Below are 25,425 nucleotides of genomic sequence, written 5' to 3'. Positions count from 1 at the left end.
CTTTGGAAAATTGTTCTTTTCTCAAAGGAGGGGGGAGGGGATAGGAATCGTCCGAGGTCAGGCTAGCTTCATGCGCGCATGCAAAATTATAAACCACTACTCTCTTTAGCCAAGTGCTTCAAATACAGATCAGGTCTAATTTATTCATTATTTGCCTGATGGCCGTCAAAAATACTCAACTGTCCAGTCAATCAATCTACTGGAACATAAAAAAAAGATGGGAATTACATATAGAACTTCATAATAATTAATAAAAATAGTTTTCCGAAATGCAATGCGCAAAGTGCGCCCACTAAATCAAGTTCGACCAATAAAAACGTAGTTTGCCAAATATTATATAATTGGTCATGCGCACAATATTGGTTGCCTAGTAACCACAATATTGGTTGCCCTAGTAACCAAGAGCTTAAATCTGAAGATAGAACCCAAAAAATTGTATTATAGTTAGAATCAATTTGTAAATAGATTTAGTTTAATGTTTGATATAAATAAAGGCTCTATCGTTGGGCTTCCAGAGTAACAAAAAATTGCCTTCTCATTTTCCGAATTATCTTCTGCTTCCCCAGAAAATAGAAGCGTTTTTTCTGCCATTATTGACTTTTGAATGGGTACTGTTAACTCTAGTCAACACAAAGATAGGTGACTTAGTGTAAGAAAATTCCCCTTAAAAAGCACCTCAATTCTTGCCACATATTTAAAGAGAAACTTTTTCAAAACATGATAATTGGCAATAGACCTTTTAAAACCACGCCATTCTCTAAAATATTATTTTTTTGTTTAACGGTTGTGCATGAGAAGACACAAGGATACGACTCAGTCATATTCTCAAGAGAATGACACGTGGTCTGAAATGGAAACCATTACACCCTAACAAATAGCCTATTGACAATTACCCATTATTGTCAGCATGGCTGGTTTATTCAGTCTGTATCACTTCTCTCTCTCTCTCTGTCTCTGATATAAATGTATCGGTTAATTATTTATCAGTGGTCTAAAAATAGAACGAATCTGATTGGATGTGAAAGTGTAATGACGAGACAAGGATAGACAATGCTTCAAACACTATTATTTGTATTAGGTATTCTATTTTAAAATTGTTGAAAACTTTGAAACAATTGGAAAATGTTTGACCTATTAAGGATTCAATATTATGAATTTTTATCTGAATGTGATTCAGTCATAAAATAGTTTCTCATAGCTTCTGTTATTCTTCCTATTGGAAAATATTAGTCTAGTCTGTATGATACTAGTTCACACCACTCCCTGTGTGTTGGGGTGGGGTTGGGGGGGGGGAGGTAGGGGTGTAGAGCTGGGAGGGGTGGGGGTGCAAGGTATTGCCAATAAATTACCATGACATAAGTTAGATTACAGGCACTGAATATTAACCTTTATGTAGGCAAGGCCCATCACCCCTGATAGGGAAAAGGAAAATAGAGGGACAACCTCTTTTTATCTCCTTTGCTTCCATTCAATTCCCATCTACCCCTCCTCTGTTTAAGACCAACTGAACCCCCTTTCTCCATCGAAAGAAAATTCCAACCCCTTTAAATCTATATTTCATGTCCAAAACTATCACGTCCAGGGTTAATATTGGATTCCCTTCAATTCAATTAGAATCATGTTTGAGCTCGCCAAATGCATACTTCAACCTGCTTATCACGTGAATCTCATTCGCGTTATGTAATTCTTATTTGTATCGTTTGACTAAATCTTAAAATCTTAAGACAGTCGAATAGTTTTGTGTTTCTAAATTCTTTAAAATTTCTAATCTTTTTCTTATGATCTGTTTTGTTCAAAATATGATCATAACCTTTAGTGTATCCCTGTAATCAAATCCCTAGGGAGTGTGCTACCACATTATACATACTATATTCTTCACGGTCATATTTTGTGAAATAGAATCTAAATATTGATTTTTAGTGGCCGATAAGAAACTGGGCTGCCAGAAAAAAGGGAAATGTGAGTAATTGGATGGGAAATAACAGGAATCTGGATTTGTGTGGTATGCTTTTGTGTGTGAAGGAAAAATGCAAGTTGTTAGTTTTGATGATTACAAGAGGTATAAAACAATGTGAAAAAATATTATGAAGAAAGAAAAAAAAGATGACTGTATGAAATTATGTTAATTCCAGTGTGTTTCTCACGGCTTGTTTCTGTATCTTGACCACTCCAGGGAGAAAAAAGGAATTTTTCTCAGAATTAGCCATCCTTCCTATGAATTATCCAAGTAAGGCGAAGAGTTTTGTTGATCTGAAGGACCTACAAACACAGGACTGATGTCCTCCACCTCAAGAAAGCTGGGTGGTGAAGGCTTTTGTAAGACCATCTTACTTAAATCAAAGTCTACATCCTGATGATTGTTTTCTTGTACTGCTGCATACACGCGAAGCTGATTTAAGTTATAAACTCCAGGTAAAGAGATCATAGCATTGAATTTTAATATCGAGGTGCTGTTTGGCTCAAGCCGTAGTCTTCGTGATGTCTGCCCGATCAAAACGAAGGACGTCGTTGATGGTCGGTATCCAGAGTCGACTTCTAGCATAGGTGAAACTGGGTCTCCTGTGCTTTGGGTAACAACAGAACTTGGTGTTTCACTAAGGATTCAGACATTGGAAAAGAAGTTAAGAAAATGTTCAAAACTTGAAATGAAAAAAATGAATTGAACTGTAATCTCACCTTGCTGATCTCTCAACAAACACATTGACTACCTCTTGACAACAATTCTTTAAAGTAAGCTCTATTGGTACAATTATTAGTCTGGAAAATAAAAAAACGGGTGTGAACACCATTAGATTTTAGATTGATTATGATCGTGATCACGTGGACAAGTAAGCATTGTTCCCCACGTGTTCGTGTTTCATGACACAGACTGAGGGTTTCCAATACCTGGTACGATAATAATCGCTCAAATGTCAATCAGCATTTCACATGATATTGGATATTCTGTTAGAGCAGATTTCACAAGCCTGTAAAGCCCTATTAGGCAACGGTCAATGTCACAGCACAAAATTTGTAACTCAGTTGAACCAATCACTGCACACAAAAATAGCACTTGTCCAATCAGAATGGTCGAACGCAGTACTTTCGCATTCATGGCACAGCACCGCATTGCACGTCTGTTCCGTCAGATTTTCAGTCATAGAAATTCTGCCATATTACATACCTATTGAGCTTGAAGTCTTGTCTTATAGTTGATTCATGGTTCAATAGATATTGAATAAGCAGTTCCTTGTCGTGTTTTGTATTACTGCTGGGTAACGCAGCTGGTGCCCCAACTGGTTGAAGCTAATGAGAGCAAAAATTAAAACCATGACAATCTTAATTCCAATTTTTTTTTTTAATCCAACGGTTAGATTTCATTTTCATTACATTGGAAGTTAATCATATATATGATAAATTTACTAAAAATACCACACCCCAATAAATTCTTTAAGTTAGCTGTACCCTAATGACGGTTTTTTGTTCTAAATACTTATTTTCAACCAGCTCAACCCTGCTTTCCTCATTTGTAACGAATGCTTTCAATTAAAACATCAATAATTTGGCTTACAAAAGGCAATAAATCATGTATTGTTTTGCCTGCTGTAGAACAAGGCAAGTAACAAAACTGCAAGTACCAAACTATTTCTACACCATGATTCAAGCGCTTGATATAACTTGATTAAGCTAAAACCTTTTAGCCATTTTTACTTACCACAGGCTGTGACGCAGACACAGATTCTGCTAGTCTGCTGATAGCAACATGGCTTTGACCCATTACAGTCTTTTTGATAAATTTCTCATCTATAAAAGATGCCTGGAAAATATCAAGATGTTCCACGTTAAAACTGATAATAAAAATAAGGAAAATAATCAACATTTGGCCAGTTACTGCTCTTAACCATTAAGCTTCCTGCTTCTTCTTAGGCGACTATTATAAAACTAATGAAGAAATAGAAAATGTGCATGCGGCCTGTGTGTAATCAAAAAGCACAGAGATTGGCAGACGATGAGTCTAGACATGATAAAATACAGCTACTGATATGACAATGTCTGGTGCATCATTCCTACTCATGTTCCCTCAACACATACAGTCACAAGTTTGTTCTACAGAAGCCCAAAACTCAAGAGAGCATTTCGCAATTTGCGTTCAGTGTTCTTGCGGTGCAAGTGAATTCCAGATTCAAAGATGTTGGCTGGAAAACACAGACTTACCTTCCAGAAGACAATTAAACCAAGGTCTACTTTAGTTGTATCCACTGTACGACTGTTATTACTAGAATTGGATTCGTACATTTCTCTCCATGTATGAGATCTAAAGAAGAAGTCTACAGCGGGGGTTACTGATGTGTTTATCTGGGAAAAAAAGAAAATGAATGACTATGAGAACATAGGATTCCGACACTACCTCGACTGATGGCATCATAACTAACATCACCCACGACACAGCAATGTCACCACAAACAATTGATACTACAACTGACACCTGTGACATGTGACATCAACAGGGGCGGCGGAAGCTGAAAATCTTTGGAGGTGGGCACTGAAATATTATATTTAAGGCTATGTGATGATGACCGCTGTTTTGTTTGATTGCAGACACATGCGCCGTAAAACTATGACTGAGAACCAATATTTTGTGGGGAGGCCAGGCCCCCAAAAAAAATTCGTGGGGGGAGGGCCCCGGTCTCGCAGCCTCTGATCAACGACTACAAGTCCAACACTACCACCACCACCACCCACAATACAGCAATATTCACAACAAACACCACCACAACGACTGACACCAAAATTACTACCTGTGACACTGTGACACTACCCACCACCAACATCATTATCAAAACTACCATGATGCTAAGATGATGCCAAGCCAACGTTTTATCAAAACACAATGATCAATATTGTGCTTTATAAGAATGAGACCTACTTACCATTTCGTCTGAGAAAGCTACATGACTGAACCCAAGTGAATTGCCTTCTTTATCTAATGAAAGAAAAAAATATCGATTAAGTCGGACAATGACTATTTTTTGTGGAAAAAAATCGTGGCTATTGCAACATCATGCAACTAGCTTTCCATTTAGTTAAGAGTTTTCGCATAATAGAGTATTTGTCGTACAGTAAATTTGGAAAGAAAATTGAGAGGCTGTGCAACTAGCTGTCTGTTTAAGGTTTAAGGGTGTCCAGTTACAGGGGTCTGCTTAATAGAGGGATCACTGTACACTACTATCAAAGTCCACATACTTGTTTTACCTGTATATTTAGTAGCTTTGAACTGAGTTACGATTGTTTCTCCTGGTCTGACACATAGCAAGCCATCTGAAGAGAACAGATACGATAAGAAAAAGTTAAAGGCATAAGCGAATTTAAGATCAACACAAAAACAACCAACCTTCAATCAACCAACTGACTCTTACACTAACCAACTGACCGAGGCATAGTAAAGCAGGGACGGATCCAGGGTGTGTCCTGTGATGCGCCGGACACCCCCTAAGGTCGTAATTGCCCTATTTCACTATGACGTCACTGCTTGTTTATGTGGGGGATAGAATCGCCAAATCCAATAGAAAATTCAACAAAATTTGCTCCTATCGAAACAGTTTAATCTAAAATGGCATGGTTTTCAGATATAATATGTGTTAATATGTACTAAAAATATTCTGAGCATTTACTGGCTATTCTACTTCTCTTCATGGATTGATACGGGTTTTAGAACAATTTTCGGTGAATTTACGTTGATTTGACCCCGTCCGAAGACCATGATCCTTTGCGTTTAAACAATAGGTTGCTTTGATGTGACGTCATAGTGAAATAGGGCGATTACTCTTAACTTTTTTTGAAGGCAAAGAAACATTTAGGGTGCATAATATCTCTATATACATTTTTTCAACCCGCCCTTACAAATTCCTAGATCCGCCCTTGTACATATAGTAGTTTGTACTCTACCTGTTTTGTGATGACTTAGTGGTTGTAGTCTCCATCGTTTACTGACACACGAGACTTGAATTACAGAAAATTCCCCGAATTTATTTGCTGTTGCGCCCTAAGGAGATACAAAAACAATGAGTTCTCAATGCATTCACATCAAATAATATTATACATTGTAAAATGAGTCTTACCTGCATGAGATTCTCGATATCTAACGCAACAATAAGCTGTTCTTTGGTGTCCGACCTATTGACACAAATCAAGACTTGACATCATCAGAAAAGTGTGCTACAAGTGTACCAAGGGCCTGGCATAACAGCTACCTACTGTAGGATTGGTACAGGTACACCTGTCTGCCTGCCTTCATTTCTCTGGCATATTTTGGTTGTTTTTGAGCACATTCTTTTAAGGAAACTACTTTCATTGATTCATGAATGTAAGCATAGTTAATATTAACTATAATGTAAGGGACCAACTATAAAAAATAGCAAAGTCTTTCTCAATACCAGGCGCAGAAGCGTTAAGTAGGTTTTGATGAAGTCAACAAGGCATTTCTATGACATTCCATAGACACGTGACCTTAAAAACTGTACGATTCTGTACGTGCTACTGAGAACAATTGTAGGTAGAGGCTCAACAAAGTGTGCCACACAAGTCAAGGACAAAAGAAATTATTTAAACATGCTACACCTTGCTTTGTGCTAATGTTCCTAGCCCCCCTCCACTTCCCCCGGCAATAATTACTGTTCCCTATCGCCCCCCCCCCCCCCCCCCCCCTCCTTTATGACAATTATTAGTAATACGAAAAGATAAACCCAAAGGAAGGAGCAAAAGAAATAAAGGAGGCGATCTCCACTTACTTTTCTTGTAAGTTCCTACAATATTTACTCCGTCTAGCTGTGGCCCGCACAACTAGAGAACTACTGAAGTCTACGGAGAAGGCGTGTTGAAGAGCTCGATGGCTAGAGAGGAAAGCAAAACCAAGCAACCAGTTAAGACAGTATAAGTCAATGCTTTCTAAAATAAAAGCTCTACAAGCTATAATATGATTTACATGTGCAGCCCTAGGTGAAGGATTTAGGCTGTTTCTTCAGCTAGTAGATGCTATTCTAGATCAGTGAGCCATTTACCCCTCGATCTATCAGTACTCTGTTTTAAGGTTTTTTTATGGATAAAGACCTCTTGACTATGGACCTCTTGCTTTGCCCATAGCATAATTATAGACTAAGCCACACTTGCTCAATTCTTGGTGCGTTGAATTGGTTTTATTATACAATGTATAATGAAATTTTGTAAGGAGAAGCAATGCTTTTCCAGTGTCCTGACAATCCCCAAGTGCAAGCTAGCTTTTTTAGTTCTTATAAAATACAGATTAGAATAGGCATTATTTTGGATATGAGCAAGGAAATACAAAGTGCATACATTGGCTGCTTGCTTCCATAAAATATGCTACTCAATGAATCATAAAGCAAGATTGTATAACAGCAGCAGTATGACAACCTTACCTCATTTTAGGATTCTTTTCTGTAGACTCATAATAAAACTTCAGCTCTCTTGAGTGACTACCACCCTCTTCGCCTCCTTGTACCCACACAGGAAGCTTTGCAGATACCCCAGGGGCCAGACACCCACCGGGTATGGGTACCTCAGATATTCTTCTGACCTCTGATAGTGGATTGTCTAGAGTACTATGCTCAGAGGAGAACATTTGGTATATTCCCCTGGAATCCTTTTCACTATTTGGTGTGCCGATTGTAAAGAACTCGGGTGTAGTTGAGGCCATAAATAGTTTGGTTAGAGAGCATTGACCAGTGTTAGTGAATTCAGCTGTTGTGCGAACCACTTCACCACATAGAAGATTAGTTGGGAAATTACGGAAACGAACCTGGGAAGATCAGGAGACCATTAAAGAAATTAGAAAAGTAGTAAACTTAGTTGTATGATTCAAGCGCGTGAACAGACCCTTGGCAAGGGAGTTTAAATTTCATGGCTTAGTCAAACTCAACAGGAAACACCTTTAAAGAGAATTAGAATGCCAATGAGACAATGACTAATTTACTGACTAACAAACCTGCCAATTGACTGATTGATCATACACACCTCTAGTAAAGGCATGGCTGGGACGACCACCATATTCAACCTATGATCCTGCCCATGAATGATGCTTGTCTTTTCTGCCTTAGTGTGATTCAGTCTCGGACCAAGAACATTCAAGTCTAGTCTACCAAGCATACTAACGGCAGAAACAGCCGGGTGGGCCTCGGTTGTATTGAAGGAGTCCTCCACAGGACCCCCAATAGCTATACTACTTAGACTGTACTTGACACCCTTGATGTGAAGTGTACCAGTACAGCAGGGGGTTAGTGTTAGACGAGCCTGACAGATAAACATTATTATAAGTCTAATTAACAATAATGTTAAGCTGTTTATTGTAATAATAATAAATAACCTAATTTTATCGCTACCATGAAACAACCTCTAGACTGATGAAAGTCAGGGCACGGCTATTAAATGGCACGATTACACAGAGCAATTTTATCTGCAACGTGTCTCAGCATTGCGACACAAGTTGCAAGAGTGTTTACACAGGCAATAGAGATGCAATTGTTGTCAAAAGTAGAAACAAATTCTGCTTTGGCAAAGATTGCTGCAACTTGTCTCGCAACATTTTTTTCATTGCGCTGTAGGATACAAGCTGCAATACTCCATGCAACTTGTATCCATACAAGTTGTAGAGCAAATTGCTCTGTATAATTGTGCCTCACAGATCAAACCATGAAAGGATTGATCTCTGGGATGTTCAAAGTCAGGGCACAGAAGGGACAGTGGAACATTCCACACATTCTGATTGGGCATATTTTCAATGAAGACCTGTAGTAAGGGCCAGTGTGTGTCAAAATGAACTTACCGCTTCCTTCTCACCACCTTGAATTGCAAATTTAGAAATAATCTCAGTCTCGACCAGGTTTTCATGACTTTCAAACTAATGATAACAAGAATGAGTGAAAATATTGTGACATAAATTTACAGCTTGAATGGATCCTTTAACTTTAGGCAAGTTTACACTAATTTCATACAAGGTGTCGTTTCCCCCCCAGTAAATTAAAGAAATGAACGAAGTTAAAAGAATATTTTGTGCTTCTGTGGAAATAGTTACATGTAAACTTATAGTGTTAGATTATGACATACTTAGTAGTAGACAGAAAAAAGTATGGGCAAAATGACTTGACATCTGGTGAATTGACTACAGACAAAACGACTTGTGAGCCAAATGAATGTAACTGACTTCATAAGTCTTACATGTATAGTGAAATCTATAAAGCTGTCAAGTGTGACTTCAGTCATAAGGAAAAACAACTTCCAGGTCCAAAACGAAATGTAGTTTTATGAAGATTTTTTCCCCTTCTATTCTTGACAGGATTTGTTGTCCAAGTTGAAAGTGGTTAGGGTGGAGATTAAATGAATCATTGAGAACATTTCTTTCTATATCTTAGCAGTTTTTGTGAGAAGTTGGACCGGAAATAAATTATATATGTGTACAAGTACCACTTCAAAAAAGTTATGGATGTATGTATGTATGTTAATGCCCTACGTAAAAGGGTCTACTTTTACTTATCACTGACATACCTCATTTACAACTGAAGAATCTTTGTCTTGAGGGGTGAATTCCCATAACAGCATTAGATTGGTTAAATTGAGAGGTATTTTTAAAGGATTGTAGAATACTACTTCAATTGCAACTGTTTCTGTTGAAACGAAATAAAAGGACTATCCTAAGTATTTATCTAATTTATTTTTATTAATTTCAAGATTTACTTTTTGAAAGACAGGCTAATTCTCAAGCACTATTTTTAGGATATAGACTGTACAATGTCTATCATTAACTGTTATCTATTACTTACCATTAATAACACATAGTGGCTTCATCTTGTTGTTAGTCTTGGAACTCAAGCAATGCACATGGGTCCTAAAGAAAGGTGGTACTGGGGTGATATTTACACTTTCATATAACTCCTCCTCCATGTCCTCCCATCGTTTCTCTAATTCCATGTCATATTTCTCCTCAAATGATGCCTGGCCTATCAGAATCACATTGTCTGGGTTATTCTTGTGCTCATTCTCCCCAAACAGTGACAGACCAAAGGAATCCTGATCTTTTGGAGTGGATGGATTAGAGTTGGTACAGGTGTTCTCTTGGGAATTTGGATTGTATGACAGGATTGCTCTTGTCGCATTGGAATCTACTACTGGAAGAGGAAGGTATGGCAGGGTTCTTGTTTTATCCTTAGTTTTGTCTTTAGCTTCTAAGAGTTGCTGGAAATAAATAAGATAAATAGAGTGGTTTTCATTAACCCAGTGAAACAAAAATTACTTATTAGATGGTAATAGCCAGATTCAAACAATAGAAAGCAAAGGAGTTAGAGCGTAATGGTACTAAATACATTAAAATGTATTTCACAGTTTATGAAAATCACTCTAATGTCAACCAACAACTTATAACATATACCAACAGCATGCAAACACCATGCCATCTTATGACTAGCTGAATATTATATGCTCTCTATAAAGAGCTACTCAATCTATACATTTTTGCATTTTAATTTATATGATTATTGTTAATTCATATCAAAATCTGTCTAAGTATATTTGCCTTTTTGCTTCTTTGTCCATTGTAATTACCTTAATTTACGTTAATTTTACTTTAGCTATACGTAGGGAGCCCAAAAATATAAGCCTTTGGTTTCTCTTTTGAGCTACCTACCATCCTTGAGAAAGATATTTTACACAAATTCATATAAATGTATTGTAATTATCCTTCATATTCCTCTTTATACAAAATTTTCTCAATATGTAATCTCTTGTTTGGAATAATAATTAAAAATGATGATGATGATGATGAATAATGCCAACAGGATACCACCTTATGCTAACCATGTTCCTTTTCCCACTTAAATTATGCATTTCTGATAGGCAGTAATTTTGAGGTCCATAAAAACTAACCTCATGAAATTCTCCCTCCCCCCCCCCCCCCCCCCCCCACTTTCTTCTATTACACACATTTTTTCCCAATTTTAAAGAGGTCTGGTAAGTTATTGATCAACGAACAGTGAATAGTTTACCTTAAATACAAATAAAAATTCCCTAAGATAAGCAGCTTGCTGCTGTGGGGACTGTTGGCTCTCATACACCAATAACTGTCTGAATGACTTCAGAGCATCATCCAGCTGACGCAAGTTAAAGGACTGCCGTCCAAGAGTAAAGTTGATATGATCTTCAGCAAGATGCCATGATTTGTCTTCATATACATGAAGGGCTTGACGATAGCATCGGAGGGCATGTTTACGCTGTAATACACGGAAATATAAAATATTTGAGATACAATGTGCGCTGATTGGCTTGCTACTGTGTCTACTGTATATCAGAGGACAGAGGCACGCTCATGCAAAATCCTTCAATAATATCTCATAAAAGCAATATAAAATGGCTGCTTATGTCTCTGCACTGTGATATACAGTAAACACTCTGGGAGCTGTAGAGCATGTAGCTACCCCTTGTGTTCTGAAGCATGCATCTCTGGTGCTCTACAGCTCCAGGCATGTTTATATCACAGTACAGAGACATGTGTTTATGTCTTATATTCCTTATATATAGTTCAATAAGCGAACTAGTGGAGCATTTTAAAATGACACATAATTTTGATTGGCTAACAAATTAAGAAACAACAAATTAAAGTATTGGGATGTGTCTCACGATTTTCCAAGGTTTTGCCTAAATAGGTCATTGTTCCACTAATAAAAAAGATTAGGCATAGCCTCATAACCTCTAAACTTAATGAAACCCCTACAGACAGATAGATATTCTGATTAATACATGCACATGTTCATACTAACCTGTGCAGACTTGCTAAATCTGTGTCCTGCTAAGATCATATTGAAAGCATATTTCCTGACCATGATGGGATTGCAGTGAAGAAAACAATGTGCAGACTGTTCCAGAAACAATGCACATAGCAAATCTGATTCCTGAAAAGACAACAAAAATGCATTTACTCAATGCAAATGTAGGTGAAATTAATTAACAATGACGCCCAAACCCAAGTAGTACTGACATTAGAAAGTACAGTGTGTTAAAGGGAAGTGAAGATAAGAAAATAAAAGAAGAAAGAACAGTAGTAATATACAGTAGCAAGAGCAAGAGCGAGAGCGAGGGGGAGAGGAAGAGGAAGAGGAAGAGGAAGAGGAAGAGGAAGAGGAAGAGAAAGCGAAAGAGAAAGAGAAAGAGAAAAGAAAAATAACAAAATGCAAAAGAATACAAAAGAAAAAAAAAAGAAAAAAAAAAGAATGCAACAGAAAAAACATACAAATGAGAAGCATGGAAAAATGAAGAGAAAAAAGATTGCAATAGACATACAGCATATAGACATTCATAGTCATTGGAAATGGCAAAGGAGCAGTCACTTCATAAAAGTAGAGCTACAGTACTGTACATAGAAATTTCCCTGGGATTTTCTTATGAACCAATGGTTTGCAGAATCACATGCCAGCAGCCATGTTAGATGACATAGAATGATAGACTCTCTTTTCTCTGGGCAACTGAATTCTTTCTTATGTAAATTGATTGTGTTGTTCCTACCATCCAACATGGCTGTCAATTTGTGATCATGCAAAACCTATGACTAGAAAGACCTGGGTCAGTCCTTTCTTGAACTCGTCCTTTCTCACTAACTTAAAGATAGACAAAAACTTAATTTATAATAGAGTTAAAACGCCAAATAGTATACAATACTAATAAAGTCGTGGCCCTTAATGAGGATTGTTGAGGATTGTCACACAAAAAAAAGCTTACCTCTCCCGTCATTTTCATGAATTGCATTGCAGCATCTAAAGACATGTTTTTGGCTTTAAGGACGTCTGTGCTTAACAGAGATGCCCTTACTGCAAACATATGTTGTCTAGAAAAGGAAAACAATAAACAATTCTGTGAGGGGACGATCTAGAAGGGAACAATTGACATCCAATATGATAAATTGGCTTTCATTTATTTATCTATTTATTTATATACTATATATTATTTTATTCATTTATCACATTTTTGTCTTCAATTATAGCACTCAATTGGCTTTCCTTACATTTATAGCACTCAACTGGCTTTCAATGCAATTAATTGGCTTTTACTTACAGCATTCAACTGGCTTCCAATGCATTTAATTGGCTTTCATTAACACTCAACTGGCTTCCAATGCAATTAATTCAGGTCAATTTATTTCAATAGTACGTAACAAAGCATAGCATACCTGCAGGCAGTAAGATATGTGGAAATAGCAGTATCCATGTAGTGAGATGGGTAGGGACGTTGTAAACCAGCCAGAAATGCTGAGATGGCTGCCATTTCCTGAAATACAATGTTACTACATGTAAAACACACCAAGTCTGTATATAAATAAGTATCTACCAAAATTCAAGAGTTTTTCAAGTGAGCTTGAAAACATGAATTAAATTCAAGGAGTTTTCAAGGAGTAGCATGAAACCTGAATACATGTCAACCTCCTTGATGGGGGAAACATAAAGGTAACTTACCAAAGCTCCAGCAAAATAGAACCAGGCATGTTCACTATTGAAGTCTCTTTTAGCAGTGTGGTAGCAGTTGTAGGCTAGTTCATAGTTCTGGACCAAGAAAGCCAAGTCTCCAAGCTTTCTGTGATAGAGTTCAGGGGAATCATTTGCATAACTGGAAAACAAATTAGGGAAATATTATAATTAAATCATGGTTGAGAATTAAAATACAGTAGATTAAATTGAAAGCATAAGGCTCATTCCAATGCTACTCTTTTAAATGCGTAACTTACTGCAATTTTCATAAACATGTGAACTCTGTCTCCAAGTTGCTGCCAGTCAAAAATATGAAAGATACCGACTGATTATGGTTGATTGACGTCTGTGAAAAACCACAATTCAGCTTGTAGCTCGCAGAGACATGTTTGTGAAAATTGCAGTAATACGACTATGACACATAATATAATAATAATAATGACATTTTATATAGCATCAATATCCTGGAGAATTCAACAACGCTTTACATAATAAGTTTTAGTATAAAAAGTTAAGGAATAAAATAATATTCAAATATTTTCGACAACTTATTTAATTTCATTCAATTTCAATTTTTATTCAATTTCAACATTAATATAATTACATGTACATATGCAAATAAAGATTATGAAAACTTTACATAAAAATATAACACACTGGTAAGAATTCTTAGGAATTGCATCAAATAGTAAAAATCCATAAAAATTGTATTTATATTTATATTTTGTAATTATATTTTATACTTTTCTTGTTTCACCTACATGTACTTTCACGATTTCCAGACATTTGCGTCAGTATATTTTATACTCACATTATTCCAGGAACCAGGCCAGATGCTAGACCAGCTGGCTTCCCTCCACCAAACCATTTCTTAGTGGCTGAAAATATTGATCTGTGGATTCCTTTACGGGCCATGATCTGAAAACACAAAAGAAATATTCAAGGTACTCTATTACGTTATGTTTATTCATGTCTGATTGGCAACTAAATGGAAAATATACCGGAATCATACAAGGTATTTTTTAGATCGTTCAAAAAAGTTCAATTTCCAAAACATGCTAAATTAAAATTTGATCTGTGAATTATATATCTTATTTTATTTCATTTAAACTAATTACATTGCATTTCATCTCATCTCATCTCATCTCATCTCGTTTGACTTAGCATACTCTTAAAATGTTGCCAGGAAGACAATTGAAAATAAAGAACATTGAGAAGTTCAGTAATTTTCCAAAATCATGCTATTAGAGGGTAGGGATCTACTAAAGGTTTTTCTCAATTACAATAGATCCTAACTTGAAACATGTTAAAAATCCTAAATACAGTATACAGTACATGCACATGGCATGGAACAGAAATGGAAGTTGACAGTCACAACATTATTTATTTATTTATTTATTTTTTAATTTGCTAGCAATTGAATTAGCCATGCCCTGACTTTAAGAGCCCAGAGGTTATTTCTGGGTAATAAACTTGAGGACATTAATGATATTAAAGAGAAAATAAAGTTACAAAAAAATTAAAAGATACATACATACCTGATCATAGAGGTTCTTCATCATTCTCTCAATGTATGGCAGAAGTCCTCTAAAAGCCAACTCATGAATAAAAATCTTGATTCTATCCTGATCACTGAGACTCAGGCATAACCCATGTGTGCGGTGTAGTGGCTGGCTTCTTACAGCACTAGTGAACTTCCTGCTAGAGAAATACCTATACTGTCCGGCCAAGTGTCTCTTCTCATGGGAGTTACTCAATTCTGCACTGCTTTTCATTGATTGGTCATTGATCAGGTCTTGGGTATCAGGTTCTTCATGGTTGTCGTCAAGTGTTAATGGACCGATTAAGATACCTGACCCAGACCCTGATCTTCCCTTTTGTTCTTCGCTGTCTGCTATGGCTTTTTCTGGATCAAAGTTCTCATCTACAGCACAGTTGATGGGGTCCTCTTCTGTTGCTTCTATACTTGAGTTCACTTCATCATCCCAGTCCTGTGTGTATACATATATATGTATCAATAATAAGGAATAATGAGGAATTGTTGATAGCAACAAACAACATGAGATAGCAAAGCAATCGAAATCCTACCATGGTAATTAAACCTCAGGGCTTAAAGTGACTGCCTACTTTTGGAAATTGATTTAAGCTTTTTTTAAAACTTCGATTTTCCGAATTGAAATTTAATGCTGATTCCAAATCTGGAAAGAAAAATAGGGTGTCCCGAGCTCGTTTTCGAGATAATCAGCATATAATGGAAGCCTACGTACGGGCTTTTGGAATAAAAATTGCGCCATCGGAAGTGATTAGAAAAATAATAAGATTAATCAGATAATAGTTATTTGCAGACTATATGATTGCACGAACCAAGGCTAGTCAATCATTCTACAAAAATACATGGATATTTTCGACAAAAAGACAGAGAGATACATTGATTTGCCATATTTTGTAGTTTCGGTGCCCTTAAAAAATCTCATAAAATCGAACAAAATCCCCACAAAAATCTATTTTTTTGTGATTGCCCTACCCTTTTCGATTGATAGATTTCAAACATTCCACATGTATGTGGTCAAATCGTTGGCATTAGTAAAGACTATACATGGATTGTTCATAATCTTTTATTATTTCAATTATTTTTCAATGAAAATAGATGAGGCAATGACACAAAAGTGGGTGTGGCTGTCATAAGAAAACTCGGGCCTATTCCACAGTCTGGTGATTTTCATTACACAAGGAACAGAAGGTAATTCATAGAAAAGAAAAAGTAGCTGACATTTAACTTTGAAGCAATTGTCAGAGCTCCAGTGGCTGCTGGCTTATTCTGAAAGCACAGTTAAAATTATGGCAAGTCAGTCACTGGTCATGATCAACAGCCATATATGTGTTACAGCGCTGTAGTTTTAGCTGTATCATACCTTGTTTCTGGCTCAACATTACTGGTCAAAATAACTGGCAATGCGAAGATTTGACCAGACAAAATCCAATTCTGGCAGGGTATTGTCGGATGATTATGTCGGGCTCTTTCGTTAAGAACTGAATTTAATTGCTTTGACAGAAGATTAAGATCTGTTAATTATGGAAGCAACTCACCAGAGATTCACTACTAGCTGGAATTATAAACTGACTCCATGGGTCAGGTAGGTTTGGCATCTGAGCTGCTGTAACAGGGTTAACTGAATTCACCATCAACATGTGACAGGCATGAAGACCATATACAGACTTCATACTCTGGTATATTGCTTCGGCCCTGATAAATAAAATAACCAGTCACCTAACCATTAACCATGATGCATCTAATCAGAACTTGACGATGACCAGCATTGTCAGACTGATCAAATGTGACCAGTCAGGAGGACTGGCCTAAGAGACATTTGGCAGGACAAGTGCCTATTTTGGCCAAACTATATCTGATGACCATTCGCTATTATATCTGATGACCATTCGCTATCTTGAGCCCTGTCTAGAGCACATTTGGCAGGATGGGTGCCTATTTTGGCCACACTATATCTGATGACCATTCGTTATCTTGAGCCCTGTCTACAGCTAGCACATAGTAACAGTATAATTATATAGTAACATGTTTACTCACTTAGACTCAACTGCATCATTGACATCATGTAGCAATACATAATACCTAAAGACCCCAGTACTGAACCACTTGATGTGGCTGTTAGGAGATGTCTGTTGTTGATCAAGAAGCTGGGATGTCATTGTTGCAAATGCATTCATTGGGTCAGAATGATGTGAGGATACAACAAACACACCTACATAGAATTCTGGTTAAGGAAAAAATTATTATTAAACTGTTAAGATGCTCTTGCATAAGATTTGGAAATGAAGAGTACATCTGCAAATTTATGCTACAGGTCACTGACAGTAGCTAATAATCAATGATTAAATGGCCATGTGATATAACAACAACGAATACAGAGAGGGAAGGAATAGGCCATGCTTTTATGTTCATCCAAGGTAGATTTATAAAATTAAAATGAATTTTGTGTTGTCAATACTCATTACTATCTGGTATTACATACACCTATCAAATTGAGCTGATACTTGCAGTATATCAAGCAGCTTATGCAGCTGCAAATTTAAAGACTCAGAACATTTTTTTAAAAGTGTCTTCAAATTTGCAGCTGATTAAGTTGCTTGATATACTGTGAGGATCAGCTCAATCTGATACATAACTACGCAGTACAAATATATAATTTATATACAATTCTTCTGATATAGGTATTACATCTATGCAAAGCAAGGATACAAGACAGGAAATGTCTGATAAATTCATGATCAGACGGCTTTAATAACTGAAGGAAACAGTCTCTGTAAGCTTCAAACCAGGGTGTCGAGGCTTTAAAAATACAAATAAAGATCTTAAGAACTAAAACTAAAATAACTTATAACAGTTATCAAGCTAACAGAAATTGTACCCTTTCAAACAAAATAGCACTACCAAAAATGCATTTCCACGAGTTTAATGCTATCATTATTTTCAAAACCTTCATTTTTGTTGAGTGGACTGACGGAAGGATGGGTGGATGGATTGATGGGTGGATGGATTGATGGATGGGTGGATGGATTGATGGATATTTGAATGAATGGAAGAAGGGATGGATGGATGGATGGATGGATGGATGGATGGATGGATGGATGGATGGATGGATGGATGGATGGATGGATGGATGGATGGATGGATGGATGGATGGATTAATGATTGAATTAATGGAGGAATGGAGGAAGGGGAAATTGGACTGAAGGAGAGAGGAAGCAACTGAAGGATTGATGAAAGAATAGACTGAAGGAGGGAGGGAGGGATGGGTGGGTGGAAGGATGAACGAATGAGAAATGAATGTAGGAGGGGATGACTAGACTGAGGGAGGGAGGGAGGGAAAAATGGACTGAAGGAGAGAGGGAGCAAATGAAGGATCTATGAAAGAATAGACTGAAGGAGGGAGGGAGGGATGGAGGGGTGGATGGGCGGATGGATGAATGAAAGAAATGAATGGAGAAAAGGATGACTAGACTGAGGGAGGGAGGGAGGAAGGAAGGGAAAAAGGGAGGAGAAGAGTGAGTGGGTGGATGGATGAACAAATAAATGAATGATCAGAAAGTGCATACCTTTAGCCTGGTATTCAGGGCTGTAACTACTTGGTTCAGTATTGACTGGTTGGGTACGAGCCACAACTTCATGCAAGAGTTTATTAACAACATGGTGAGGGGGGTGTGGTGCTGACATTTCAAGTAGACGTAGCTTCCAGTTTTTAACTGCGTGGACGGCTCCTGAAGGATCTCTGATATGGGCTAAAGAAAAACCAACAAAAAAACGTTAAAATGAACCTAGATAATGAAGTGCTGCCTTGGTAGAGTTAGTAATAGTACATCCTACTGTGGCACTACCCAAAGCCAAGGGAGGGTTAGTGAAAGACCTACATTCACTCTAATCATTAGTATCTCTCAGTATCATGGTATTCCTTATTATCATCAATAAACTAAGCCAAATAATAAACTGTCCTCATGAAAACTCGTGGCCAGCAGGTGTAAATGGATTTTGGTGGGCCACAAATACATTTGCAGCCTGGTTACTGATTGGCTATAAAGGGCTTGTAGGACCGTTCTTGACCAATCAAATGTCAACAAGAAACCACTTGAAAGAACACGAGTTGTTTTATACCGACTCAGTTTTGGTTTTGAGTTTGAAGAGATTTGAGGCAGCTTTCTTTTGTCAAAATACCATTCTAATATGGAAAATTATCCAATTTTGAGCTAGAAATGAGTAGCCAAAGTTCTGACATTTGGAAATTTTGCTAAAACTTGGCTTAGTTTATTTATGATAATGATAATATGTTATTGTCCTATTAAAAAAATTTTTTCTTACATGGAAAATCTTTTTTTTTTCTTGAATTTTAAAGTTCTAGATATTTTTTATTCTTTGGCTCAATCTCTCATTTCCTTGGTTAAAGAATTTTATTTGTTTTTTTTTTATCTTCCTCCCTCCTTAAAACAAGACATTCTAAATTTCAGTTGATCCGTGAGTCAGGCTTGCTCTAACTTAATGTTGTCCAGACGTTGTTTTATGGTTTGATAAATTTAATTGTTTTTCCCAGGAATCCTCTCACAGTCCTTGAGAATGGATATCAAATTCTATTAGTTCTCAAGGATTCTTAAGAGTTGCAGAAACCCTAATATTAATGTTCCATTATTCTCAATATGATTATATCTCGTAATCTATTCAAAATGAGATCATATCAAATATTGAGATCAAACATCAAGATGTGTGAAGTCTAGAAATATGATTGCCTAAAAAGGGTTTAAAATAAAGGAAGGTCAGTTGCTGGCCAATTTAGATTTGTCTTGGTCATACCTTGTTTCTGGCTAAATATTATTGGTTACAGCTAATTCATGTCATGTGCGATCATTATCTTTCATATTTTGATTGGATTTTTGGCATCTTTGTCTGAAATTCCAAGTCTAGATGCCAAATATGCTCAAAACTCTGGCAATTCAAATTACTTTTAACTTAAAAAAATAAAGGTTTTCAAGCTTACTCCCAGCCAAGTGGTTGGGGAGTGAGTACTTTTGGAAAGTTCACAATCATTCATGATAGCAGATTCAAACCCAAATTTTTTTACTGAATTTTTTTTTTGATATTGAGTAGTTGATTGGAAGTTTGAATTTAAATGAAGTAACATTTGACTCTCCAGAGTTACTGGTCCCACCGTGACACATGATGTGAATTAGCTGTACAGTATAACTAAGAGCAAGGCAAAGATTCTTGGTCTCATTCTTAGCCCTGCTAAGTTAACATCATAATTTTGGTTGGGATACTATTCATGTTTTAGAAAACTGGAATAGAGTGCACACACTAAACCCATGAATAATATTTAGTACTAATTATACAGTTTCTCATTAATCCCATATAGGTAACTGTCCAATTATTTTCTTAATTGGACAGGTCTTGTTGATATGGGATTAATTAGGCATCTACATATAATTAATAGGTAATGGGATTTCATGTTCCCCAATCAAGTAATAATTAGACTCGAAAAATTCCTCTGACTGCCAAATTGGACTTGGCCTACGGCCTTATCCAATTTTGTCAGTCCTCGGAATTTTCCTCGCATGGAGTCCTATTACATATACTAATTAGTAGTAATTCATACAGAATCCTTTGTTTCCTATTGTTTGATTATCACTATTTAGTACTAAAAATTAGAATTTGTTTCACGGGTTTAGTGCGAGCACTCTAACTTTGGAAAAACTAGCACTAAAAAAAATTGAACTTGGTTATCACAAAATACAGGGATTTGTTAGTGTCTTGATATCAACTGCCTTTGCCTCCAGCATCATCAAATAATTGGATGCTTACCACTAATAAATCATGATACTTTGTTTAACCTTGTTCAACAACCGCTTACTATTTTCTCTACAGACTTGTAAAGAGTTAAATTTTCATAAGCTTAACAAAAATGTACAAACCCCTACGAAATATGTACAAGTTTTAGCTAGTCCAAAGGTTAGGAAACTTTTAATTAATTAATAGAATTTAGAAAAGGTAAATTATAGGACAATCAAATAGACGTTAGTTCACGTGCAATTTTATAGTATTATCATAACAGCAGGTTAAAGTGATTTTGTTGAGACAATAGATAAAACAATTCAAAACAACAAACTTTATGGAGTTTTGTACAAGTTATAGTTCAGACTTTCGGAACTTCTATTTCAAAATTATGAATTAAAACCTTATTTATCTAGTGAATTTATCTAATTATGAAGTTTTAAAGGCTTACTGGTTTTGAGAAGCACCATATGGATAAAGTAAGAAATCGAAAGTGCCAAGTTATACTTCACACAAGAACTACATATTTAAAGCACAGAACGCTGAAACTAAGCTTAAATGTCGGAGGTTTATTAGCGGAGGTTGCAATATAAGTCCTGCATTTACCTTCAGTAGTAAGCTGGCAAAACGGTCGTGTCATTTCCACGAACGACAACTTATTCTTCATGCAGACTTGCTCAGCATCTTCGCTACAAGTGACCGCAATCGTAGGGCAAAAGACTCCCTGTAGAAAATCTGCAGGACTTTGAGAGCAGACAGCCATCCTGAGTGATTAATACCGCAGGTAGTTTCAGTGCAGAGGTGCCGGGAATGGTATCATTTTGACTGTTTTTTCATCTGGTTTGGTGCCATTCTCCATCAACTACCGTCTTCCGCCATGTTGATATTTTAGAAGATATTCTCTGCGCACGCGCCCGACATCATGCTTTTCGGGAAGAGTGGCGTGAGCCAGATACCACAGGGTGCCCATGAAAGTAATTATATTTAGCTAAAAATATCTTTGTACGTCGATAAAAATAGTAAATACTTCCTGTAAAATACACTACGAATCTTAATGAAGAGTAAAAAAATAACAGATATTTACGAGATAAATCAATCATAATTTATTATCCTGTAGGATGCGATGAAATATCAAAGACCTTTTTATGCGATATGCCGCATTTCTGCAAAGCAGGAGAGAGAACAATGATAACTAACCTCAATATCGAGCAATAAAAAACAACTAATTACGATATCAAGCCTTTGCTTGCAAGTCATTTCACAAAACGAAAGCCGATCAGTGACCAATTTTCTAAGAATCATTCTTTTTTAGACAAGATGATGGAAAATACTAGCTTACACAATGCGCGGTGTATATAAATAGATAGGATACTGCAATATTTTTTAGGGTATTTAACCGGAATATACCAAGTAAGTGAAACTCGATGAATATTCAACGAGACGTAGTCGCAGTCTCATAATCACTGGTTGATGCTCGACCAATCACAGCGCACGGAACTCTATATTCAAGTCTAAAATTATACTAATATAATATATATTTTTAATCCTCATGCATGTTTTTCTTGGCCTACTGTGCGGAAAAACTTCTACACAGCAAAGTCTAGCAACCGTGGGGTTAGTGCACCTTCTAGTGGCAAGTGCATGGAGAAATAGCACGATGCCTAAAGATTAAGACCAATGAAATGTTTGGGTCATAAATACTTGTATTACGCTCAGATTTGAAGGCGCGCCCTAGTATTAAGTTCACCTAGAAAGAAAATAAAATAGCCATATGGAAATTCTCGCCGAAAATTAATGAGTGGAGGGGACGTCTTATTGCTTACTATCAATCACGTGACTTTTTTGGAGTTGACTGGGGCGGGGCAAACAAACGGCTGACTGAGGGGCAACTAGCGGATGTTAAGTCAAAACTTGTCAAAATAAGTCCTCAAACTATTTCATTTGACTGTTTCTACGACATGAAACCAGAAAACAAGAGATCAAAACAACCTCCAAGATTCTACAAGCCCTCAAAAACGCAGCTATTACCGGAAGTGACGTCTATTGATAGCAACATATTGCCGCCCTTTCTGGATGAATGTGACAAAAGGTCTGGTCTTGGTGTCTTTTGTTGGATGATGCTTTAACGCGGGCGTGGAGTGAGGCCATAAAAAGAATACCACATACTAGCAGTATTTCTAATCTGCCTTACCATGTAATACACAGGGCACCTCCTCACTTGCGGGATATATTTTTCGTCCGTTAAGTTTCATTTGATTAAATGTGCGGGGGGTTAAAGCTAGCAACGCTACTGTATAATGACCACCCCAAAGAGAGACTGTTAAAACTGTTGTATGACTGTTAAAAGCGCGAATGCCATCATGGCACGGCAAGGCATACACCAGACATTGTGCGCGAAAAAAATCGAATCAGCTAATAAAAATTCTAGACTAGCATCCGTACGACACTGAGCTTTTCACAGTCATTTATATTTAAATGGCATTATAACTTGATAGAAATCTAGATAACCTTTGATTCCCATTTGGATGACACACCCACCCCACCCGAAACTAAAAACTACATTCGCTCCTATGTCTTCCCTCTCATAACTATCACCATAAAGATCAGTAAAATCATGTTCCATTATGGTCTTTTTTATGTTTCGATCAGACAAGTGTATAACTATAGTTCATAGCGCACATAAAAACCTGAAAGTTCTTGTGACTCGTCGTCAGGCAAAATATCTTTTTTTCTTCTGAATTACCGTCACTAGCTTGTCATACAAAAGTTATAAAGTAGTGACTATGAACCTATTTTGTTAATGTAAAGATGTCAATCAGTACTAAGTACATTTAAACTCTTGTTCCATTTATTTGTCTGATCTTAATGGGAAAATCCTTTGGAATAAGACATAACGTCTACCGCAAGAACCATGACTGTTGCAGTGATGAGTGACAGGATAAGCTTTGCACTCGCGGCTACAGAAACACATTGTATCCTGCGGGAAAACTTTCGGTGTATTGAAGTGTGTTATACCATTAGTACCAGCATGACTTCTCCATTGCATGCATCACACCTTCCTTATGTTTTACCAATCTGAGAAGAAATTCAAAAAAACAACCTGGGTTGATCTAAGTCAAGGCAACCTCTGAGTTGATCTATAGTCAGGACAACCTCTCGTGGGATTATCAAAGTCATTTATTGCATCACACCTTTTATGTTTTACCAATCTGAGAAGAACCAAATGCAACAACAGCAAAAAACCTGGGTAGATCTAAAACCTGGGTAGGGCAACCTCTCGTGGGTTCAAAGTCAGGGCACGACTAACTCACATACCCTGAAACAACCTCTGGGCTGAAGTAACGGGTAACTCACAGATCCTGAAATTGGAATTTAGCATGTTAGGTTTTGGAAACATGCCGCGAACAGGTACGCGTCGGTTTTCGGCCTATTCAATTTCATTAAAAGCTTAGTTCGACAAGCAACAAAGACTTTGCTTAGCTTCAATGCCATTCTCTTGTGCAGATGTTTCGAGTTTTCGATAAGCGAGTTCATGAATGAGATTCCCACTATTCTTGTGATAGTCTAGTAATTGAGAAGTGTGTAAAGCATATTTACAGTTAGTAATACCATGAATCATGCATGGTACACAAGTGTTACATCAGTCATATGGTATATAAGGTATATAAGAGGACTTACTTCTTCAAGGCAGAAAAATAACTTAGAAAATCTTAATCAACGCAATTCGTTGTTCCAATAGCCTTTTTGCTAAAGACTTTGACGTTTAATGACAATCTCAAATTGTTTGACTTTCACATTGACATCAGTTAATGAACGGTTGCTATGGCAACGTAATGAGCTGGGAAAATATTGAGACATGTACGTGCATCTAAATGAGAAAGTTAAATCAACGCATGAGGTCTAAATAGCAGTTTCTGGACTTGATTAAATCATCTAGATTTTACAGAACGGGAAGCAAGCTGAGTGCATGAGGCGAATGTTTTTCGATTTTCGCACCTTGTTATGTTAAGCCAATCTTTTTAAAGATGCATCATGCAGAACAAATTAGGCGCATAACATTAACGGTCAAAAACCTTTCGTGCAATTCGCGGTAACGTAATCAGTGAATACGTGCTTTAAGGTTTTCGCAGCCAGTTCGAGTTTGAAACAAAATGTGCGCTCAATTTACTAACCAAGCTGTATATACTTGTTTGTCAGGTTTTGCAAATCCTTAAATTTCTTAAAGAAAAGCTAATTGAAGTACAATTAAAATGAAGCATAAATGAACCAACAAACAAATTGAATTTCTTTTGTTCTGAAATGAATTTCACTTCACGAAAAAAAGACCTAATAGAAAGGAAATTTGTGGCCAGCAGGGGGAGTTAAAACGATGTAAGTTTGAGATTTCGAATGTGAAAAAACACCGAAAAACACCGGCTTCTAGTAGATACAATAAATTATCAAACCGTTTCTTCAAATCGCTCAGTAATTCATGCCATAAGGAGGCAAGGCCTGATGCATGTTTTGAATGGTCAAATAGCGGGAATCGAGAAAATGACTTTGGGAAAAGTGCCATTTTGGGGCAATTAACGAAACACTTCTCGCTTTGAAGTCTAT

The 25,425-nt window shown here is 36.8% G+C and overlaps 1 protein-coding gene and 1 long non-coding RNA gene across 2 annotated transcripts; both read right to left on the bottom strand.

The window, feature by feature from the left end:
* Positions 1-117: 117 nt before the first annotated feature.
* On the bottom strand, positions 118-21,701 carry LOC116300060 (trafficking protein particle complex subunit 8). The gene is made up of 27 exons (XM_031708824.2): positions 21,436-21,701; positions 18,612-18,794; positions 17,755-17,844; positions 17,083-17,257; positions 16,584-16,740; positions 15,035-15,487; positions 14,308-14,414; positions 13,485-13,635; positions 13,202-13,299; positions 12,754-12,859; positions 11,799-11,930; positions 11,028-11,252; positions 9,810-10,221; positions 9,535-9,653; positions 8,816-8,890; positions 8,008-8,283; positions 7,413-7,792; positions 6,768-6,869; positions 6,099-6,153; positions 5,926-6,022; positions 5,233-5,298; positions 4,911-4,963; positions 4,195-4,335; positions 3,695-3,796; positions 3,164-3,285; positions 2,677-2,757; positions 118-2,594 (listed from the first exon to the last, which is right to left on the bottom strand). The coding sequence occupies exons 1-27, from the start codon at positions 21,590-21,592 to the stop codon at positions 2,213-2,215; spliced, it is 4,497 nt and encodes a 1,498-aa protein (XP_031564684.2). The 5' UTR covers positions 21,593-21,701; the 3' UTR covers positions 118-2,212.
* A 1,745-nt stretch (positions 21,702-23,446) lies between these two features.
* On the bottom strand, positions 23,447-24,591 carry LOC116300066 (uncharacterized). The gene is made up of 2 exons (XR_004197550.1): positions 24,508-24,591; positions 23,447-23,904 (listed from the first exon to the last, which is right to left on the bottom strand). It is a non-coding gene; the product is annotated as an uncharacterized LOC116300066 (long non-coding RNA).
* Between the last annotated feature and the right edge of the window lie 834 nt (positions 24,592-25,425).

The sequence above is a fragment of the Actinia tenebrosa genome, unplaced genomic scaffold (assembly GCF_029948245.1).
Source record: "Actinia tenebrosa isolate PJP-AT-01 unplaced genomic scaffold, QUT_ActTen_1.0 PGA_scaffold2__45_contigs__length_23673736, whole genome shotgun sequence".
Lineage (NCBI taxonomy): Eukaryota > Metazoa > Cnidaria > Anthozoa > Actiniaria > Actiniidae > Actinia > Actinia tenebrosa.
The sequence above is the reverse complement of the archived record's forward strand: the minus strand, read 5'-3'. Positions and strand labels throughout refer to the sequence as shown.